The 19,210-nt window shown below is 33.9% G+C and overlaps 2 protein-coding genes and 1 pseudogene across 2 annotated transcripts; 1 reads left to right on the top strand and 2 right to left on the bottom strand.

Moving 5' to 3' along the window:
• Positions 1–793: 793 nt before the first annotated feature.
• LOC132057843 (LIM domain-containing protein PLIM2b-like) lies at positions 794–3,417 on the bottom strand (annotated as a pseudogene).
• Positions 3,418–10,062: 6,645 nt separating this feature from the next.
• LOC132058427 (uncharacterized) lies at positions 10,063–11,276 on the top strand. The gene is made up of 2 exons (XM_059450929.1): positions 10,063–10,620; positions 10,965–11,276. Exons 1-2 carry the CDS (start codon positions 10,152–10,154, stop codon positions 11,024–11,026), a joined length of 531 nt encoding a protein of 176 aa, XP_059306912.1. The 5' UTR covers positions 10,063–10,151; the 3' UTR covers positions 11,027–11,276.
• Positions 11,277–15,488: 4,212 nt separating this feature from the next.
• LOC132057842 (secreted RxLR effector protein 161-like) lies at positions 15,489–15,896 on the bottom strand. Its single transcript, XM_059450434.1, has one exon. It carries the CDS (start codon positions 15,894–15,896, stop codon positions 15,489–15,491), a length of 408 nt encoding a protein of 135 aa, XP_059306417.1.
• Between the last annotated feature and the right edge of the window lie 3,314 nt (positions 15,897–19,210).

Below are 19,210 nucleotides of genomic sequence, written 5' to 3'. Positions count from 1 at the left end.
AAAGTGTTGCCCATGGGGCATAAGTTGTCTTTTTAAGTCCCTGAGCTAAGTTTTGCCTCTAAGGCAAGAGTTATAGAATATTTCATGAGTCAAACACAATGGGGTAGTGTAAAGTTTTGCCCATGGGTCATAAGTTGTTTTTAAAGTCTCTGAGCTAAGTTTTGCATTTAAGGCAAGAGTTATAAAGTATTTTATAAGTCATACACAACGAGATAGTGTCAAGTGTTGCCCACAAAACATAAGTTGTTGTTATAAAGTCACCGAGCTAAGTTTTGCTGGTGGATGGCCAAAATATGTCACATTCACAAACAAGAGTGAATTAACTAAAACAATAGTAAATCCTTGAAGAAACTCATGACATAACCTTCGTATAATTGCAACATACACTACAAAAAAACGCTTAAATTGCGGGGGTTATTTTTAAGGTTTGCGGCGGTTTGAAACCCCCGCAATGTGTTATTGCGGCAGTTGTCAAAACCCCCACAATAACAGTTGTCACAATCAATTAGCGGCGGTTTTTTACTGACCGCCAAAACTAATTTGCGGCGGTTATTTTACGGCAGTTGACCCCCGTAATTTTAAAATTTAATCTTTTAAAAATAATTCTCAATTACAGATTGCGGCGGTTTAGAACCTCCGCAATACATATATATATTATTTTTTTTAAATTAACTTATATTTAAAGGTCCTGGCAGTCTCATATCCCCCAACAATTCATTGAATTTTTTAATTTATATATTATGATTACAAAATCACTAATTAAGCTGGAAATCATAATCAAAGCAAAAAAACGTTAAAACTTTAAGAGATATCAATAACATATCGTAAAATCACAAATGTTATCATAAAGTACCATTAGTTTTTTAAACTAAAAATTTAAGTAGCATTATCAGATCACTCAAAAACTAAATTTAAACACAATACATTCACTCCAGCGTTCTAACATCCGTTCCTACCAAACAATACAATGAAATCAACGGTTGTCACTAGGATTACTATCACCGCATGATCTTCTTGCATCCATGGGCGAAAGGGATCCACTAGCCGCATCACTTGGCTGCATAATGAAAAACATAATTCTAACTTATCAGAAAAAGAAAATCAAACAACTACTAGAAAACATTGCTATCATTAAACAAGCAACAAAGTTTTCAGAAACTTCAACTCAGACCTTCACAAGTCAAAACAGTAACTGACATTATCTCGAGCTATGACAATGCAGGCCTAGTAAAGCCAAATCAGGGAAAATATAGTAGAACATATCAAGTAAAAATCGGACAGTATCCATTCAAATAACCAAATTCAACGGGAAGAAGCAAAAATCAAGAATTCTAAGTGAAAAAAGCATAAACACAGTTAAGTTCGAAGAATAGAAATAAACCCAATCACCATTTGTAACAAGTTACTGATCTGGACCCTTTGAGAAGCATATATCATATATGATATAACATGTGTCTAGTATAACAGAAAATGGGAAAATGACTCAACTGGTTCTACTTAACAAGAAAGCATCACAATAGGATACAATCAGTTAATGTGACATCCAATAGCAGATAATGTGGCAAGCCAAATGTCTTTACCTTGGGAAACAATGGTGTATGAAATTTAATTTATAATAAATTTCTAGGAAGTAAAAATCAGCAACACATCCTCATAAAGCTACAAACTTTAAAATATTCAAGTATATAGCATAATATAAGCTCATTCATTCAAGCACAGGTACAAAGTTTAAGCTACTAAAAATAAAGAATGCCTTAAAGACTACAAAGATAGATGTCTGCCCCTTCAAGATTTTAGTTGTTTGTGACAACGCCTAGACCTAAAAAAAATTATCTATAAATTTACTGCTACTTCGTAAACAGATCATTACCATATTTAGTCGAAACACACAGATAAATTAGCAGTTAAATGTAGTTCCGCTATACACAGATCATTACCATATATGATTTGACCATATCAATAAAGTTACCTCGCTACAGTAGACATATAATAAATTACCATGAATTAAGTAGTGCTACTTCGTAAACATCGAAGGAGCGTGATTGCATTCATTCTACTGCTACTTCTAATTATACCATCAAATGTTGACTATAGATGACTACATTCCATCAATCAATGCAACTCAAGAGTAAGTAATATCGATCTTTTGCCACGAATATATCTTCAAATCTCTGACTATTTAACAAGCACCTAACACACAGACATACAAATTACACTTTAAGTAATCACAAAAATGGAAAACTTTCAGTTTACATTAAAAAAATGGACGTTGAAAACATCGAGCGATAAGCACTCACAGGCCAGATCGCACTTCGTGACTTTCGAGATACTACTCATCTTAAACAAATATAGTGAATACGGAGCTACGATATTTGTAAGCCAATTGTTTTCCATGTTGATGTATCAAATTCTACACTACCTGAGCGAACTATGGTCATATATACATTAGTACGCAAGGAAATTCCCAGCCTTTCATTTCAGGCACAAACTTTTTCAGGAGCTTGAAAATTCTAGCAGTAATCCACGAGAATAAGAAAAGAGATCAATTGAAGCCACGAGAGAGATGAACAACAACTTAGAAGGGACTGTTGAATATGTACTGATAGTCAAAAGTATTTACCTATTGCGTCTACAATCCAATGCGACCTAGAACACTTTTTGGATAGATTTATTGTGTTGAGTCCGATCTGTCGAAGCCAAATGTGATGTCGAGTGAGCGCGAGAGATGGTTGTGGTGAGTGCGATCAATCGAAGCCAAATTTGATGTCGAGTGAGCGATCGAGATGTTGTGATGCTTGGTGAACTGCTGGAGCCGGCTGAGGGTTATGATAGGTTGACCGTTCGTAAAAGAATAGTCTAATATGATTTAATTGAGAATAGTTGAGTAATTGATTCATTCTCTAATATCATAAACCATCTTATTAAGAAATTTTGATGGTTGCATACCTTTTCAAGTGGATAAACAGTTTTGTCGCAAGCAACACATTTATCTTGGGTTCCAGAGAACATAGCAGAGAGTTTGCTTGGAGCCCTTGTCTGCACAAAATACATAAGCAAATTTAATTTTTAGCTCAAAAAGTTAGAAACAAATTTACAACTGTTTTATTCTTTTAAGGAAGAAAAAGAAAAGAAAAACATATATTTTTAAAAAAATGTGAAGTTGTCGGATACAAACAGAGCTTACCAGTGAATTTTACCTCTCAGACTTAGCTGCTAAAATGTTAATTAGAACAATGTAGACGATTAGTAGAAATTAAGATAAAAGAGGCTTAGCAAAAATGTACTAAATTAATTTACGAAAGATGGCTCACGATTCTGAAAATTCTTGCTAAAATTTCCAGATTCCTTAAAAAGCTGTTCGAAATGAGTCTTGCAATAGAGGATTCCATCCATGGAAGAGTAGTTGCTCATCTGCAAATGAAAAAACACATTCCAAATTATAAAATCTATGTCATAAATAAATGTAAGTAACAGAAATAAGAAACACATAGAGATACTTATAATGTTTTATAAATTCTCAATAATTAAAAACTGTTTTTTTTCTTGAAATAATTAAACTTACATTTCAAAATCAACACACTAATACTGTAGTATGAAAATTCAACTCATTGACACAAATAATCAAACACGCTCAAGGGGACCCATTTGTAAAAATAATTGCAAATTACAAAAACCCAAAAATGGGAAAGATGAAAGACCCATTTGTAGAAATAATTGAAGAGATACCAGTTGATTGAGGAAGAGGAGTTTGGGTTCTCAAGAAATTCGCTTGTATGTTCTTCACAGAGGCTTTTGTTTTTCCATTCCCAACTATAGTATTCATTACAACTGTACCGCAGAGGTACAGTTGCATTCCAAACAAAAGAAATTAATAGATCATCAGATCTGCAGCAAAAAATAATTCTACTAACAGTATACAATACTTACCCCACCCCCAAAACATGAAACAAAAAGTAGTAACTTCCTTATGCTTGGATCTTCCACCTATGGATCAAATTCAGTAAAATACCCACCTAAAAACTTCTCATACCATACCAAAAGACTCAAACTTTGGCTCAAACAATATATAAAATGAAACCAATAAAACCATATACAAATCTGGAACATATACTATAGCCTACTGATCAAAATCAACCATACTCTCATCGAAAACCAAATAAAAAAAAAACTACCTTGAACACGTCGATGAAAACAATAGAACAGAACATACCCAAATAAAACAAATTGAATTGATTACAAGAAACAAAACACACCCAATAAAGAAAAAGTGCAGATTCACACAAAAAATGGACCAAAAAAAAACACCCATAACACTAAATTGAAAACCAAACAATAAAAATCAAATTGAAATCAGAAAAAGAACTCACAGAAATGGATGATTCAATGTTTTCCAAAAAAGAAGAAGTCTGTATCTCTTGATTTGCCTCTAATTTGTGGAATTTTGCCGACAATTCGACCTGTTTTTTTGTTTTTTTTAAAAAAAAATTCTTTTATGGGTAGTAATCTGGATCTATTAAGTCCTCTTTTGTATAGTTTTGGTAGGTGATGTTGTTGGGAAGGTATTTAATCAGCACCCTTTATAGTTGGGATGGAATAAAAAGTAGTGAGAGAGGGAGGTTTTGAGACACAGAGGGTTTTGAGAGAGAGAGAGACACAAAGGTTTGCAGGGCCTTTCCATCTTTTTTGTTTAAGAGAAAAAAGAGCCAAGCCAAAAAAAAAAAGTGAGGGAAAAATCGGCGCTATTTTTTTCGCAGATGGTGGAGGTTCCAAACCCCCGCTAGTTTCTTTTATTTGTGTCGGATATGTAAACCCCCGCTATTTAATGAAATTTGCGGGGGTTGTAGCTGACCCCCGCTATTAAACCGCCGCAATTTAAGCATTTTTTTGTAGTGATAAGCTAAAGAAACACAAACTCCACATTAGTTAAACAATATGAATATTGTTAATCCTCTTTTCCATTTGCGATTGTAGCTAACACTATGCAAATATTTTTTTAATGATTTTTCTAACTCGTCTACTGTACAAAATTCATCATTTTCAGTATTATAAGTGCGACATCAGATTGTGTTGTAGACAATAAGAAAAACCTACGATCATTAAAATCATTTGCTACTTCACATCTCTTCCTTTTTCTAGCAAATGAATCTTCAATCTCCTCAGATATTTTTGATGAAATCGTTTTTAGAACAATGAGAAGAAGTTGAAGAATAAAGGAGTGGAGATCTCAGTAGAGAAAAATGAAGAAGTAGCAGAATCTAGGAGTTTTAGGTTTAGCGGGTAATTTTCTTCAACTAATTTTTATTACACTTATTCGAGGCTATTTTGTTGTACTTTGCTATTGGGTCCAAAAATTCAAGAACTTATCCCGCTATCTCACTCAAGTGCATGTATCTGGCTATAAATGTTTGGGCCTAGATAATATATATATGTTGAAAAATCAAGGGAAAATTTCACAAGAAGCGAGATTAGTGTTTTTTTTTTTTTTTTTTTTTTTTTTAGCAAAAAATAGTGACATTATTTTTCAAATGTAACAGTACTTTTCTATCAAAATGTAGCGTATACACTATATGCGCGTGCATACAGTATTAAGGTATATACACTGATACATTGTGTATATACATTATATATAATATATACAAATGTATATACACTGATTATTTTGTGTGTGTGTGTGTATATACACATATATAGTATGCGCGAGCATACAAAAATTATACCTACAATCTAGGGATACGTATCAATGTGAATCAGCTATAAAATAAATATAGCAATGTTCTTTATTTATTTAAAAGTACCGCTATAAAATGTAATTATAAAACGTAATCAGTTATTTTAGGTCATATTTCCAAAACTCATCGAGCGTTTTCTCATTTTTGTGCTTCTGTTTGGTATTTGGATTTTAATTTCTTATAGTTTTCATTCCACTGATCTATTAACTGTTGGAGCACACGGTTAGATGTCGGGATTGAGTCCTTCTTAGATCCAATACAGCATGTTTGAACCAAGTTAAAAAGAATATGCTCAACATTTTTGTGTTATAAATAGTATTTTGGCTATAGTTGGACAGGAAATTGCCATATAAGAAGGTAAAAGTTCAAAAAATGAAAATTAATTTTATTTGCATATTGAAGAATATTCTAAAATGGAAAAATGTTAACAGATGGAAGGTAATTTTGTAACAAAAGTATGAAGGCTGGACTTCTTACTGGCCATTGGGATATTCACATGGCAGATTTGCTGCTTTTCCCTACAAAGTGCTGCACCGTCCAAGTAATATATTTTGCTTTGCAGCCATAACATAACTCGTCTTTAACCTATACTAGCTAGATATTTCCACAATAGAGATCAATTTTTTTGTTGAAGATCTAGATGAATTAAGTAATTCAATATTTTTCTCCAATAAGTAAAAATACATTTTGTGTATAAAGAGAACATGTATGATTAATTATCAATAAATGTTGTGGTGGATGGATAGGATCTCTCCATTGTTAATTAAAGTTCTCCGGTTTGAGTATTGGGTATGAAAGAAATCTTGTTAGGGAGTGCTTTCCAGTGGCGGAGCCAGGATTTTCATCTAAGAGGTTCAAAAATTCTAAAAGGTAAATACACGAAGAAGTCAGGGGGTTTAACATCTACTATATATACACAATAAAATACTAGGTGAGACTGGTCCGTGCCAGCACGGGCCCAATATTTTACAAATTGAACAATAAATATATCTTTATCGAAATAACCTCGTAGTCTATTGATGTTCTAAATTCTAAACTCTTGATTTAGATCCAGGAATATAGCAAGCACTGAGCAAAGATGTTTTTAAGCCTTACAGTTGATTACCTCCCGGGAGTACAGGCCCACGCCCACATTTAAAAAGTTGAATTTATTAATTTTTTTCGTTTTATACGATATAAAATATTTAGATTTAAAAAAATCACTATTTATATTTAAAGATAAAAATAATTTAACTTTAAAGATTTTATTTTATCAAGATCTTGTATATTGAAAACCATTCTTATGGACTCGAAATTGTTAATATGAAATATTTTTTTCCAAGTGAAATTTCCTAGTATATGAAAGAGCGAAATCGTGTATGTCAATATTTAGTCAAATTACATCATAAGTTTAAATGAAAGAAATAAATCTTCTTGTGCTCTTGTTCTTTCTTTTCGTAACATCATTTTATTTATAAGAAAATAATTTGGTATATTTCAAATTGAAAAACTTCTTATTGATCCTATAAAAATATTTGAAAGCTGAATAAAATAACTTTTTTTTTCACTTCCAAAGAAAAAATGTTATAAGTTCTTATCCTTTTTATGTTAATAAATTTTATTTAGAATATAAACTTTGATAAGTTCATGAAACTCAAAGTTGAGCTTTAATATATGTAATATCAATAACTGATAGGAGCATTAGTTAGACTTAATAAAACATTGGGTGGTTTGTTTTGCGCATAAAAGAATGACGAATTGTTACACGTTATTTAATAGCGAATTATGTTTAGCCCCCACAAAGGTAAAAACTTATTCATATTCGATGTTTACCCTCCATTTTTTTATTTGGTTATGTTGCCTTGCTACTCTCTTAAGAAAATATTTATTAGGGGTTTATTTTACTAAATTAAACTTATTAATTATGCTTTGAAATCTAAATTTGACTATTGATAGTATTAGAAGAAAATAATAAAATCGCTCTTGATTTGTTAAAATGGACAAGTAAAAAATTCTTTAATTTCAAGGCTAAAGAAAAAGGAAGGGAGAGAATTTAGGACTTGCATTTATACAAAAAATTTTAGTATTTAATAAGTAATGATTAAGTAATACTATAAATTATCTCCTCATCAAAATTACTTAGCAATATAATAAACATGGGTATATATAAGTATTTATCCTAATGGAGGAAATTGACATAATTTTTTTTAGTATTTAATAAGTAATGATTAATTAATACTATAAATTATCTCCTCATCAAAATTACTTAGCAATATAATAAACATGGGTATATATAAGTATTTATCCTCATGGAGGAAATTAGAGTAGATTATGACATCATTATTGTTAGATTAAGGGCCACATGTCAATTTGAAAAATCTAATGGCCCAACTCTTTAAATGACATTTATTTCAAATGAGGGCATGATCTTGTAATTACAATGGAAAAGGTGGGCTTTTCCTAGAGGTATTATAAGGTCCAACAAACAAACCAGAAAATACAACCTCCCAAAGCAAGCTTTTTGCATTGATGTGTTTTAAAGACTATAATACCATCACTTTTTGCATTATTTACAAAAAACAGACATGTTGAAACCACTCTTTATAATATATAAAAAATTTTAACTTTGAAAATACACTGTAATTTTTCGCTGAGGGGTTCGGATGAACCCTCTGGAGCTAACGTGGCTCCGCCCCTGGTGCTTTCCTGTTAAATAGATCATACGCGGCGCGAATTCGGATTAGTTAGGCCGCAATACGGATATCCAAACCCCAAATTAAATATAAAATAGAGAACATGAACGATTTCGTTTGTGTAATACTTACGCATCAGATATCTACTGGCCTAATTTGTTCGAATCAATGCCACGTAGGACTTAGTAAAAGGAGATCGTTTTCTACTAGATTTTTTAATTTTATTTTCAGACTCAAAAATCCATACTTCTTATTGAGGATGAAAATCCTGTTCACCCCATCACATTCTCAATAATTAGAACATCAATGATGAAGACTTTAGTGGACAAAGAAAAGTATCGTATGCTCAAACACTAAAATCTACGTCCTTCTTTCAAGTCTTTTTTATCTTTAATTATCTCTTTTGAGTTTTTAAGGATAAAATCCTTATTCCTACTACAAATGATGAAGCGTATACGCACCTCTAGAAGAACTACATTTTGTTCATAATTGAAGGAGGACCGTCTACAGAACACTGTGATTATATTAAAGAAAATTGTTAAAGAGAATTACAGCCATCTCTCATTTAAATAGTTCGACGATTTTACCACACGATTTGAGATCAAATTAGTTATTACAACTTTGAATCACAACTACGAATATTTTGTGAAAAGAAGTTAAATCTCGTTGGAAATCTTACGGAAAATATTTGATCACAAAACTTGTAGAGAACTCTTGAAAGCTTGAAGCATATCAAAGGCATTGTCCTTTAGGAACTTTCATCCGAAATAGTATCCCTCAGGATTCAACAAGTTCTTCTAGTATAAAACTAGGAGCTAGATATCCTTCTAGTATAAAACTAGGAGCTAGAATATATCTAACAAAGATTAAAGAAGAAATCCTAGCACACTATAATATGGTAGGAAGATTTTGTATTGATCTCTCTCACTAAAAGAAGAAGAACTTGTGTAGATTTATATGAGACAAACCATCTTATGAGATGGATGAATATTGCTCCAACGGTCACAGAAATTGATGACGATAAAATGGAGAAATGAAGACAACAAAAGGATAGTCAAAGAGTGTTACATTTGGTCGATCAGCTAAAAGTAATTACAATCGCTATCCCCCATATAAAAAATATCTAATTATTTATAAAATAGGTATATTTATCGACTATTACTTTGATTGGCGGCTATTACATTTTTCAAACTTCATATATAAAGAAGACAACCGTCCTTCTATCTTAAATAATGTAAGGGCTTTTTTATATTTGCACGTCGACTAAAATTAATTACTGCGCTAGTTAAATTATACGCTTATTAGCTTTTAGGACGGTCTAAAAGGATAATTATCCCAAAATATAAAGAGGCTCAGTGAATTTAAATTACTTCTCTATCTTGCACTTATCGAAGTTTATGCTTTATCATGAAAGTCTTACCTATTGGCTATTGGCCTTTCAGTTAAGAGAATACAGAAGCATTGTAACCTCTCCCTTTTTATATTGTAAACAGAACCGACTTTACCAGTACATAGCATGGGGTGGATATAGAATCCAAGGAAACTTTCACATGTATTTCCCTCATTGGGTATTGAAATACAGTGACCAAAGCCAGATTAAAGTCTTCAAAATACGTGGAAGATTACCATATAAAATAACCTATAAAAATGACATTTGTCCATCTCTATCAACCACTATTTCAAACCCTCATTTTCAGAACTTTGGAAAAAAAAAAAAGTGGCTAAAATATCCCGAAAAAAGTGACAAGAAATGGAAGATGGTATTAGTGATATTGCAAACTTTGGCTTCTCCAACTCTAGAGGTCAAGAAGTGGAAGAAGAAAACCAAGAAAATGTTGGAGAAATCAGCGAAGAGAGTAAAGGTGAGAAAGGAAAAGAAGAAGGTGGTGGGATTATTAATCATATAATTTCCAACTTAATGAGTCCTAGAGCAGGTGAAGCTAGAAACAAAGAAAGAAATGATCTTTTTGATGTTAAAGATGAGAATAAGAAGGAAGATACAGCTTCTAAAGTAGAGGAGAAAAGTGGTAATGAAAGTGGAGGTGGAGGGATAATCAACAATTTGATCTCAAATATTTTTCATCCAACTGAAAGTTCTGTGGAGAACCAAGAAAACAACAGTACTGGACAAGGACAAAAAGATGAGATGAAGAAAACAGAAGAAGAAAGTGGAAGTGTTTTGGACAATATTGTTTCCCACTTGCCAACTCCTCTTCCAGGTATGTCTAAATTTTCATCCTTTTTTTGTCTTGATTATTGGTTTTTGGGAAACTTACTACCGTTCGGCAAAACTTATTTACTAATATGACGGAAATATACAAATTTTATACACCGGTTATGTATATTATACATATAAATATACAAAACCTATAAATATACAAAACCTATACATATGGTCATATTTTGTAAACGAGATCACCAAAGGCATTTGCTTGTAATTTTTGCTAGTTTTTTTTTTTTTTTTTTTTTTTAAGAAATATTGTGAGGGGTCATATGATTAAGTGTTAGTTTGTATATATGGTAAAGATTGAAATGAGTGTGTTTTTGTTGTATTTGTGAGCAGATGATGCAGTTCCAGCAACGGATGAGGCTTCAATACTGATTCATTCAATTGTTCATGACTAGCTAGGAGATGATGTGTTTTCTTTGTAGAAAAAAAAAAGAAAAGAAAAGGAAAGAAAAAAAAAGGGAAATCGGGGGCAAAAATCATCCCGCGTTAGCAGGGTCTTTCTTTGTATTTAGTTTAAATAGCTAAAAACAGAACGGTGTTGAAGATCATTCACTCAAGTGTTCAATTACATTTTTTTCAGAGAAGAATGTGGTGTATATACGTTGTTGCTTTGTGTAAGTTTGGAGATCTGTAATCTCATTGATATTGTGGTTGTTGTGCTGCAGAAGAGATCATAGATGGCTGCTCCTTTGTGGGTTTTATTTGTTCTATGGGTTTTATAGGTATGGAGGAAAATATTTCAGGAGAATATGTTCGGTTGATCAAAATTTTTGGAAATTATTTTCTTTAGGAAAATGATGAAAATGATTTCGAGCAAATAAGGAAAATAAGTCTCACAAGTGGTATTTCATATTAATTGTATCCTCCTCACCCTTAAATTCACTCCCGCCCCCACCACTCCATCAACCAATCTACCCCCACCCCACTCAACCACCCCCTTTGAATGCACCTCATTTTCACTCCACTCCTACCTTTCACCAAATGCCACCACCCTCTCCCCTCCCCAAGTAAACCCGCCCTACACCAGGCCCCACCCTTATACCACCCAACCACCAATCTCGAACACACCTCTTCTTTACACCACCTCTCAGCCCACCCTCACAACCCATCCAAACAACTTCATCAGTGGCGGAGTTAGGATTTTCACCTAGAGGGTTCAAAATATGAACAAGCAAACAAGCGAAAATTACAGGATGAAAGACGGAGCAGGGCGGGAAGGAAAAGACTAACCTTAACCCGCTAAATTTGACTTGTCTTGTCAGGCCTCATTTAGCGTTTCTTCCTTCTTTTACGCTTCCTTTTTAAATTTTTTTGTGCTTTTTTTTTTTTTTTTTTTTTTTTTTTGCTGTTACTGGTGTTTTACTTTATTTTAAACTTTTTATTTTTTTGTTCCGAATTAGTGCCTATTCAATCATATATTACTTTGAAAATCGCCAAGATTCTTTAAAAGAGTGTAAGGATTGAATTACTAATATTATAATACATATTCGGAGGCTAAATAAACGGTATCCCCGATTTTTCATTTTCGCTGCTATAAGATTTTTTACTTCTATTGAAGTCGTGGTTCCATTTTTGGATGTAAGAATGCATTATGATGTTGAATGTAACGGTCACCTAATAGGTAGTAGCTCGTTAGGTTGTCAGCTGTGGCTCATAAATTTGAATCGTGACAGACTATCAACTAGCGAGTATCAATCATTAAACGAACCATCAATCTGAATCTCAAATAGAGGTATATTCAAATCTCTAAAACACCCATCAACTCGGAGTTAATTGAAGGTAAAATACATTGCGACATTAACAAATCCAGAAAGAGTAAACCATTTTTCAATGTCAAAATAAACACAAGGAACTTTTATTGATCATTCTTAATGATGACCAAAAAACATAAAACAGTCTTTTTTGGTCTGGCGGATTTTTGGTCCATTAGGAGGTGGTGGTTGTGATTCTTCAGCAAGTTTACAATAGCAACTATTTATCTTCAAGTCACATGCTGGACTCACATGAATACACCATTTATCTTGACAGTCGTCATCCCGATTGCACAATTTCCCATTGCTTCCTTGACCTAATTACACCATCAACATTGTTGAATAAATTATATTGAAAAAATAACTAGAGTTCTCATAATTAAATTAAATAAAAAGAGATTCCATTAGCACAAAAATGGAATATAGAGGAGGAGAGTTGGATCAGTTACTTAACAAAATAAGCAAATAGGACACCAACAGAACCTTTTGAAATGTTGCCATCTCCATTCTCTCTTCAAAGTAAGTATTAATTTGCTAACACTACAATGATTATATGACTTGTTTATTGATATCCCTTTAATTTGTGACTTTAGCAATATATTTATAGGAAAGAAAAAGCTTGCATGATAAATTTTCAGTTGATAGAAAATAGTAACCAAGATTAGGTATAGTCTAGCTATTTGGAAAAGTTAGTAAATTAATTTTTATTTTTATTTTTTGATGTTTGGGAAGTAATCTAATTTCAATTTCATTTTTTGGCAAGGTAATGAGAACCCCTTGGAAAAATAATAACAAAGATTAACTATAATTTATTTGGAAAAGTTAGTACTATATATATATATATATATATATATGAGCCGGTTGAAGCAGCTGAATTGGTCCGGCTCAGGCACCACCAGATTTATTACTACTCGTGTACTTCAAGACACTTTGGTGCGGATGTTGGGTTTCCTCGAGGGTATGGCTCAGGTGGGTATGTCGCATGTCATGCTAGATGGTTCTCAAACAAGGGTTGGGGCTCAGACTCCCGATCAACATGCTGCTCCAGGTTTCCAGACTCCAGGAGCAGAGCCAGCGGCAGCTGTAACTCCCTATTACTGTATCAATAGTACCCAGAATTTATCATCACCAGTCGGAATATTCAGGAATCTGAAGGGCATCCTCTTTCTAGAAACATTAGTGGTCACTATGTGGATTGCATGATCTGAAAAATTAACCTCTAAGCTAAGATAACTGCACCAAAGTTCAAGTTCCGTTAGCATCACAGAGGGATTTGTCAATCCCCACTCCATATGTGACCACTAGACTAGGTATAACTTCTTCCTGTTGCCTTTATATCTGACAGGTTAAGAAAGTCTAGCGGCTGTTGGAAGTCAGCTGTTTCATAACTTTGCAGAGCTTGATTTTTATTTAACACTGAAGGTGGAGCCCCACAGAAATGTTTGTTAGTATGTTGGAATGCTGGGGTGTTAGAAATTAGTAACAAAAACAAGAATCGTGTACCTGTTAACAGCAGCAGAAAATTCACACAATCTTTATTTGAAGAATTGCTCCAAGCCAATTCTACTTCACTAGGAAATAAAACACTGATATCCATGAACTAAATGCCCTATTGTTGTGTGTTTATGATATTGCTAAAGCTTTTAGAGAAGAGAATTCTCTGTCATAATTGAAAAAGAGCGTTGTTTTGTATTTTTTAAGGAAGAGAAGAAGAGGAACTGCTATCCCACTTTCCATGTTAATAACCGTAGAGATTATTTAGTGTGTGGTAACTTCTCTGTGTTTTTTATCTATTAACCTCTTTACCCTATCTCTCCTAACCGGGTCGGGTCAGCCCACATGGAGCGACCCACGACTCAGACAAAAAAAATCCAATATCTCCCACTTCGCTCATGGCGGACTAGACCTAGAAATAATATTATATCGATAACACAAGTAATTCATACAAACAAATATTTCGTGCGACTTGCGAGCATTAAGAGTTATAAAATTTCAAACCTATTAAGGTTGTACAAGAGCTCCACGTAGAAATCCAATCACATACGGAAGAGATTCATTACTAACAAGAGGATCTTATTACTCGCAATACCCCAGACATCATCCGCTACACTAGTAGCTAGTTATCTGATCCCTCGTCCTCTAAAGAGGTGAACTCGAGTTCATGTTTAACTTTATATCCATAATTACACTTGACACCCTTATGGTAAGTGTAATGGCCGGCCTATGAATACAAGTTAAATTAATAATTTTAATTGTCTTCCCTTTCTACTTGAATCTATCTATTCCAAATCAACTGCTTTCCTAGACATGCACTGCATTGCCGAATTACTCATGGCTATTAGTAACACGCTAAAGTAGCAACATTGATTGAAACTTCAAGAAAAAACTAAAGGTCAAAGGGTATTCCAATGAAAAGTTAATGTAACTTTTCGGGGTCTCACAAAATGAAGAAGCAGGGATCCATTCTTCCATTAACCCATTGGTCGCTTAGCACACGTGGTATGAAACACGTGCTACGATGTTCTCACCTTAAATGGCGCGTGTGTCTCATTCATTTACTCATTCAACCTTTGTACAGATCTTGATCTAGACACCTCCAGATGTCTAACCGGAGCTTCTCTCTTCAATGATCCTCAAATCCATCTTCTTAGAGAAACTCATATCTAGCTTAGAAAACAAGTCATAACATAGTGGTGGAACTCATCTCTTCACGTTACTCAACGTAAGAGGCGATTGCTCGTGTGAGAGAGCCAATCCGCGACTTGTGTCACATACTTTATCAATAAAATTACATCATCACATGCATATAAGATATGAACACAACTTCAAGAGTCAAATATTGATGAAAATATTATAACAACCAAGTCACTTTACAATACAGAAATATAATCATGTCCTACGCAAACCTAGTGCCATAACATGTTTCTCAAACAGGTCTCTAGATATCGCCTTTGTAAAAGGATCAACTATCATTTCTCGCGTAGGTATGTATTGTAAAGTTACATCTCCACTTGCTACTGTGTCTCTTACAAAGTTATACTTGATGTCAATATGTTTGGTTTTGCTGTGATACTTAGGATCCTATGTGTATGTAATAACCGCTTGACTAATGTACAATCATTGATCCATGAGAATTCTTTGCTACATCCAAATGCTCAAAGAATCTTTTTAACCAAACAGCTTCTTGTACTGCAGATGCACAAGCCACGAACTCAGCTTCCATAGTTGAAAGAGCCGTGCAAGTTTGTTTCTTACTTTTCCATGAAATAACACCACCATTAAGTAAGAAAGCATAGCCGGATGTCGATTTTCTATTTTTTCGGTCACCACCCCAATCAACATCTATATACCCGTTCAAGTGTAAATCATTTCCACTATAACATAGTGAATAATCAACAGTTCCTTTTAGGTATCTGAAGATCCTCTTCACAGCTTTCCAATGATCTCTTCCAGGATTGGACTGATACCTGCTAGCCAGACCTACGGTATAACAAATGTCCGGACGAGTACACATTATAGCTTACATCAAATTCCCGACAGCATTTGAATATGGAACTCGAGACATGTCTTCTTTTTCTTTTTCAGTTTCTGGACACATTTCAAGGCTTAAAGTCTCACCTCTTGCTATAGGAGTATCCATGGGTTTGCAACTATTCATTAGGAAGCGTTCCAAAATTTTCTTTATATAAGTTTCTTGAGATAGACTCAAGACTTTCTTGGAATGATCTCTTTGGATCTTAACACCCAATATATAGTCTGCTTTACCCATGTCTTTCATGTCAAATGACTTTGAAAGCCATGACTTGATAGTTTTGACATACTCCAAATCATTTCCCGCTAATAAAATATCATCCACGTAAAGGGAAAGAATTACAAACATTCCATTGGACTTCTTCACATAGATGCAATGGTCTTCATCGATCATGGTGAAATCATATGAAATCACCTCTTTGTGAAATATCAAATACCAGTGCCTTAAAGAATGCTTCAGGCCATAAATAGATATTTTTAATTTGCAAACTTTCTTTTCTTGTCCTTTAACGATGAAACCTACAGGTTGTTCCATGTATATTTCCTCGTTTAATTCTCCATTGAGAAAAACTGTCTTCATATCCATTTGGTGTAATTCTAGATCCAAACGTGCAACAATAGCCAAAAGTAACTTAATTGAGGTAAACTTCACAACTGGTGAAATGGTTTCCTCGTAATCTATTCCAGCTTGTTGGGTAAAACCTTTTGCGGCCAATCATGACTTGTATCTTTCTATTGACCCGTCCGCTTTTTATTTAACTTTGAGAACCCATTTGTTCCCAATAGCTCTACGCCCAAAAGGAAGGTCAACCAGATCCCAGACTTTGTTGGTTCTCATGGTCTCTAATTCTTCCACTACTAGAAAAACAAATTTTAGTGGCAATTTATTAGCGGCAATAAACGAATGGCCACTAAATAATTTAATAACTTCAAGTAATCACGGCAAATGAACAATACCCGGTATTAAGTATCTTTTTACTGGCAGTAAAAGGAATGGGCGCTAAAATCCACTAATTGAAGTCAACTTGTGCTATTTTATCTTTTCCTCCGAAATTTTCCTCTAAATTAATATATTCCCTCCAATTCCTTGAATCTAGGTTTTGTGCTCTTAAATATTTCAAAAATAGGGCAAAGCTCTTGTTACTGTTGTTAGCCGATGCTCTATCTCTTCTCTGTCTCGCCGTCGCCGGCATCATTCCCGGTAACTCATCTAAAACTCAACTCTCTCTCTCTCTCTCTCTCTCTCTCATATAAATATATATATTCTTTCCTGTTGAATTTGGATGTGGAAACGTCTAGGTATATGTTGCTGAAGATAGATCCAGGGTCAGCTATGAAATTTTTTAGAATTTTGATAGGTCTTTTTCATTTAAGCAGCTTTTGTAAGTTTTGAATCCCGCAATCGCAAAGCTCCTTTTTTCTAGTAGTGTTCTTTCATTGCTTTCGTCCATTCATCTTTTCCAGGGCTTGTCAAAGTCTCAGTAACAGAATTAGGCTCATCTAATTCTGTGGAGATACCATGAAAACGTAATCCTCAATCTCGTATGATCGTTTAGGTATACCTTTTCTAGTACTCATACGCAATTGAAGTTCAGATTCCTCAATAGGATTTTGGGATTCAAAACTCCCACTTGGATAAGGAATCAATCCTTAATCTATTTGACTATAAAACTTGTCTGAAGACATTGTCTGATCATCTGAATTCAACATTTCGTAAAAAGGCTCTTCTTCTTTTATTTCGCCCTTTTTGGGAAAATCATTTTGTAGAACGGGACATCTCGTGATTCAATTTCAGTTATACTTCCATTTTCTAATTCACCAATGAACACATACCCTTTGGAGTGTTCTGAGTATCTTATAAAGATATATTTCTTCCCTTTTGGACTCAGTTTTCCAAACTTACCAAAACGATCTTTTACATATGCAGCATGACCCTAAGGTGGTAGATCATTCAGGTTCGGTTTATGACCAGTCCATAGCTTATAAGGAGTAGAATTAACTGATTTAGAAGGCACTTTATTTAGAATATAGGCTGCAGTCAATGACGCATCTCCCTAGAAGGAGATAGGCAAATTTTTCTGGGCCATCATGGATCTTGTCATGTCCAATAATGTTCTATTCCTCATTTTTGCTACACCTTTTTGTTGAGGTGTGTAAGGAGTAGTTAACTATCTCGTAATGCCTTTTTCATTACATAATTCTCCAAACTGTTTTGATAAATATTCATGGCCTCTATCGGTTTTTAAATTCTTTATACTTTTATCTAATTGATTCTCAACTTCATTCATATATCTTCAAAAACATTCACGTGCTTCAGATTTGTGAGAAATTAAATAGACATAGCCGAAGCGCGTGAAATCATCAATAAACGTAAGGAAATACATAGCACCAGACCTTGCCCTCACATTCATTGGACCACAAATATCAGAATAGATTAATTGCAACGGGGAATCTACTCTCTTAGCCTTCCCAAATGGTTTATGTGTAATCTTTCCGGCAAGACAATTTTCATAAGTTGGCATTTTGATTTTGGAGAAAGGACCTAAATGCCCTTCCTTTGCCAATCTATTCATTCGGTCTTGCCCTATGTGACCTAATATTGCATGCCATGTAATAACATCAACATCAATGTTACTAGAATAACATGTCATTACATAATGGTCAACATAATAGTCATAAGTTGAAGGATTACAATCTAAAACGATAAGGCCATCATAACGAAGTCCAAAACCATAAAAAACATTGTCTAGAGTAATTCTAACACCATTGCGACTAAACTTTAAATCGAAACCAAGATCTAAAAGAACAAACACAGATACTAAGTTACGTCGGATCTCTGGATCATATAGGACGTCATGCAACATCAAAGATCGGCCACCATGCAAATCCATTTTCCAAGTGTCTATCCCTTTGACTTCAAGCTTTGCATTATTTCCTACATATATCCACCTAGATCCAGGTGAGACTCGACGAAACTCTACAAATGCTTCTCGATCACAACCTTACATAGTCGGTGGCCCCTGAGTCTACAATCCACACAAGATAAGATTCAGTTAGTAAAATAGTGCTAGAAATATATGTAGCACTTAGAGAAGCATTTAGAAATGCTACCTTTTTCGGCTTAGGAGACTCATGAGCAAAATACCCTGGAACATGGCAGTTGTAGCATTTCATCTTACTCTTGTCTTTCTTCTTGAAAAGCCGTTTTCCTTTCTTGGGATTTGGCTTGTTTCTTTTCTTGGAGGGTCCTTCTCCGATCTCCTTACCCTTTCCGTCATTTTTCCAATTCTTCTTACG

Source organism: Lycium ferocissimum, chromosome 5, assembly GCF_029784015.1.
Source record: "Lycium ferocissimum isolate CSIRO_LF1 chromosome 5, AGI_CSIRO_Lferr_CH_V1, whole genome shotgun sequence".
NCBI lineage: Eukaryota > Viridiplantae > Streptophyta > Magnoliopsida > Solanales > Solanaceae > Lycium > Lycium ferocissimum.
Note: the sequence above shows the minus strand (reverse complement) of the source record. Positions and strands in the feature narration are given on the sequence as shown.

Coding starts and splice junctions, on each gene's coding strand:
- LOC132057842 (XM_059450434.1), bottom strand. CDS start 15,896: ATGTGTACTCGTCCGGACATTTGTTATACCGTAGGTCTGGCTAGCAGG.
- LOC132058427 (XM_059450929.1), top strand. CDS start 10,152: ATGGAAGATGGTATTAGTGATATTGCAAACTTTGGCTTCTCCAACTCT. Junction 10,621..10,964: donor CTTGCCAACTCCTCTTCCAG/GTATGTCTAAAT, acceptor ATTTGTGAGCAG/ATGATGCAGTTCCAGCAACG.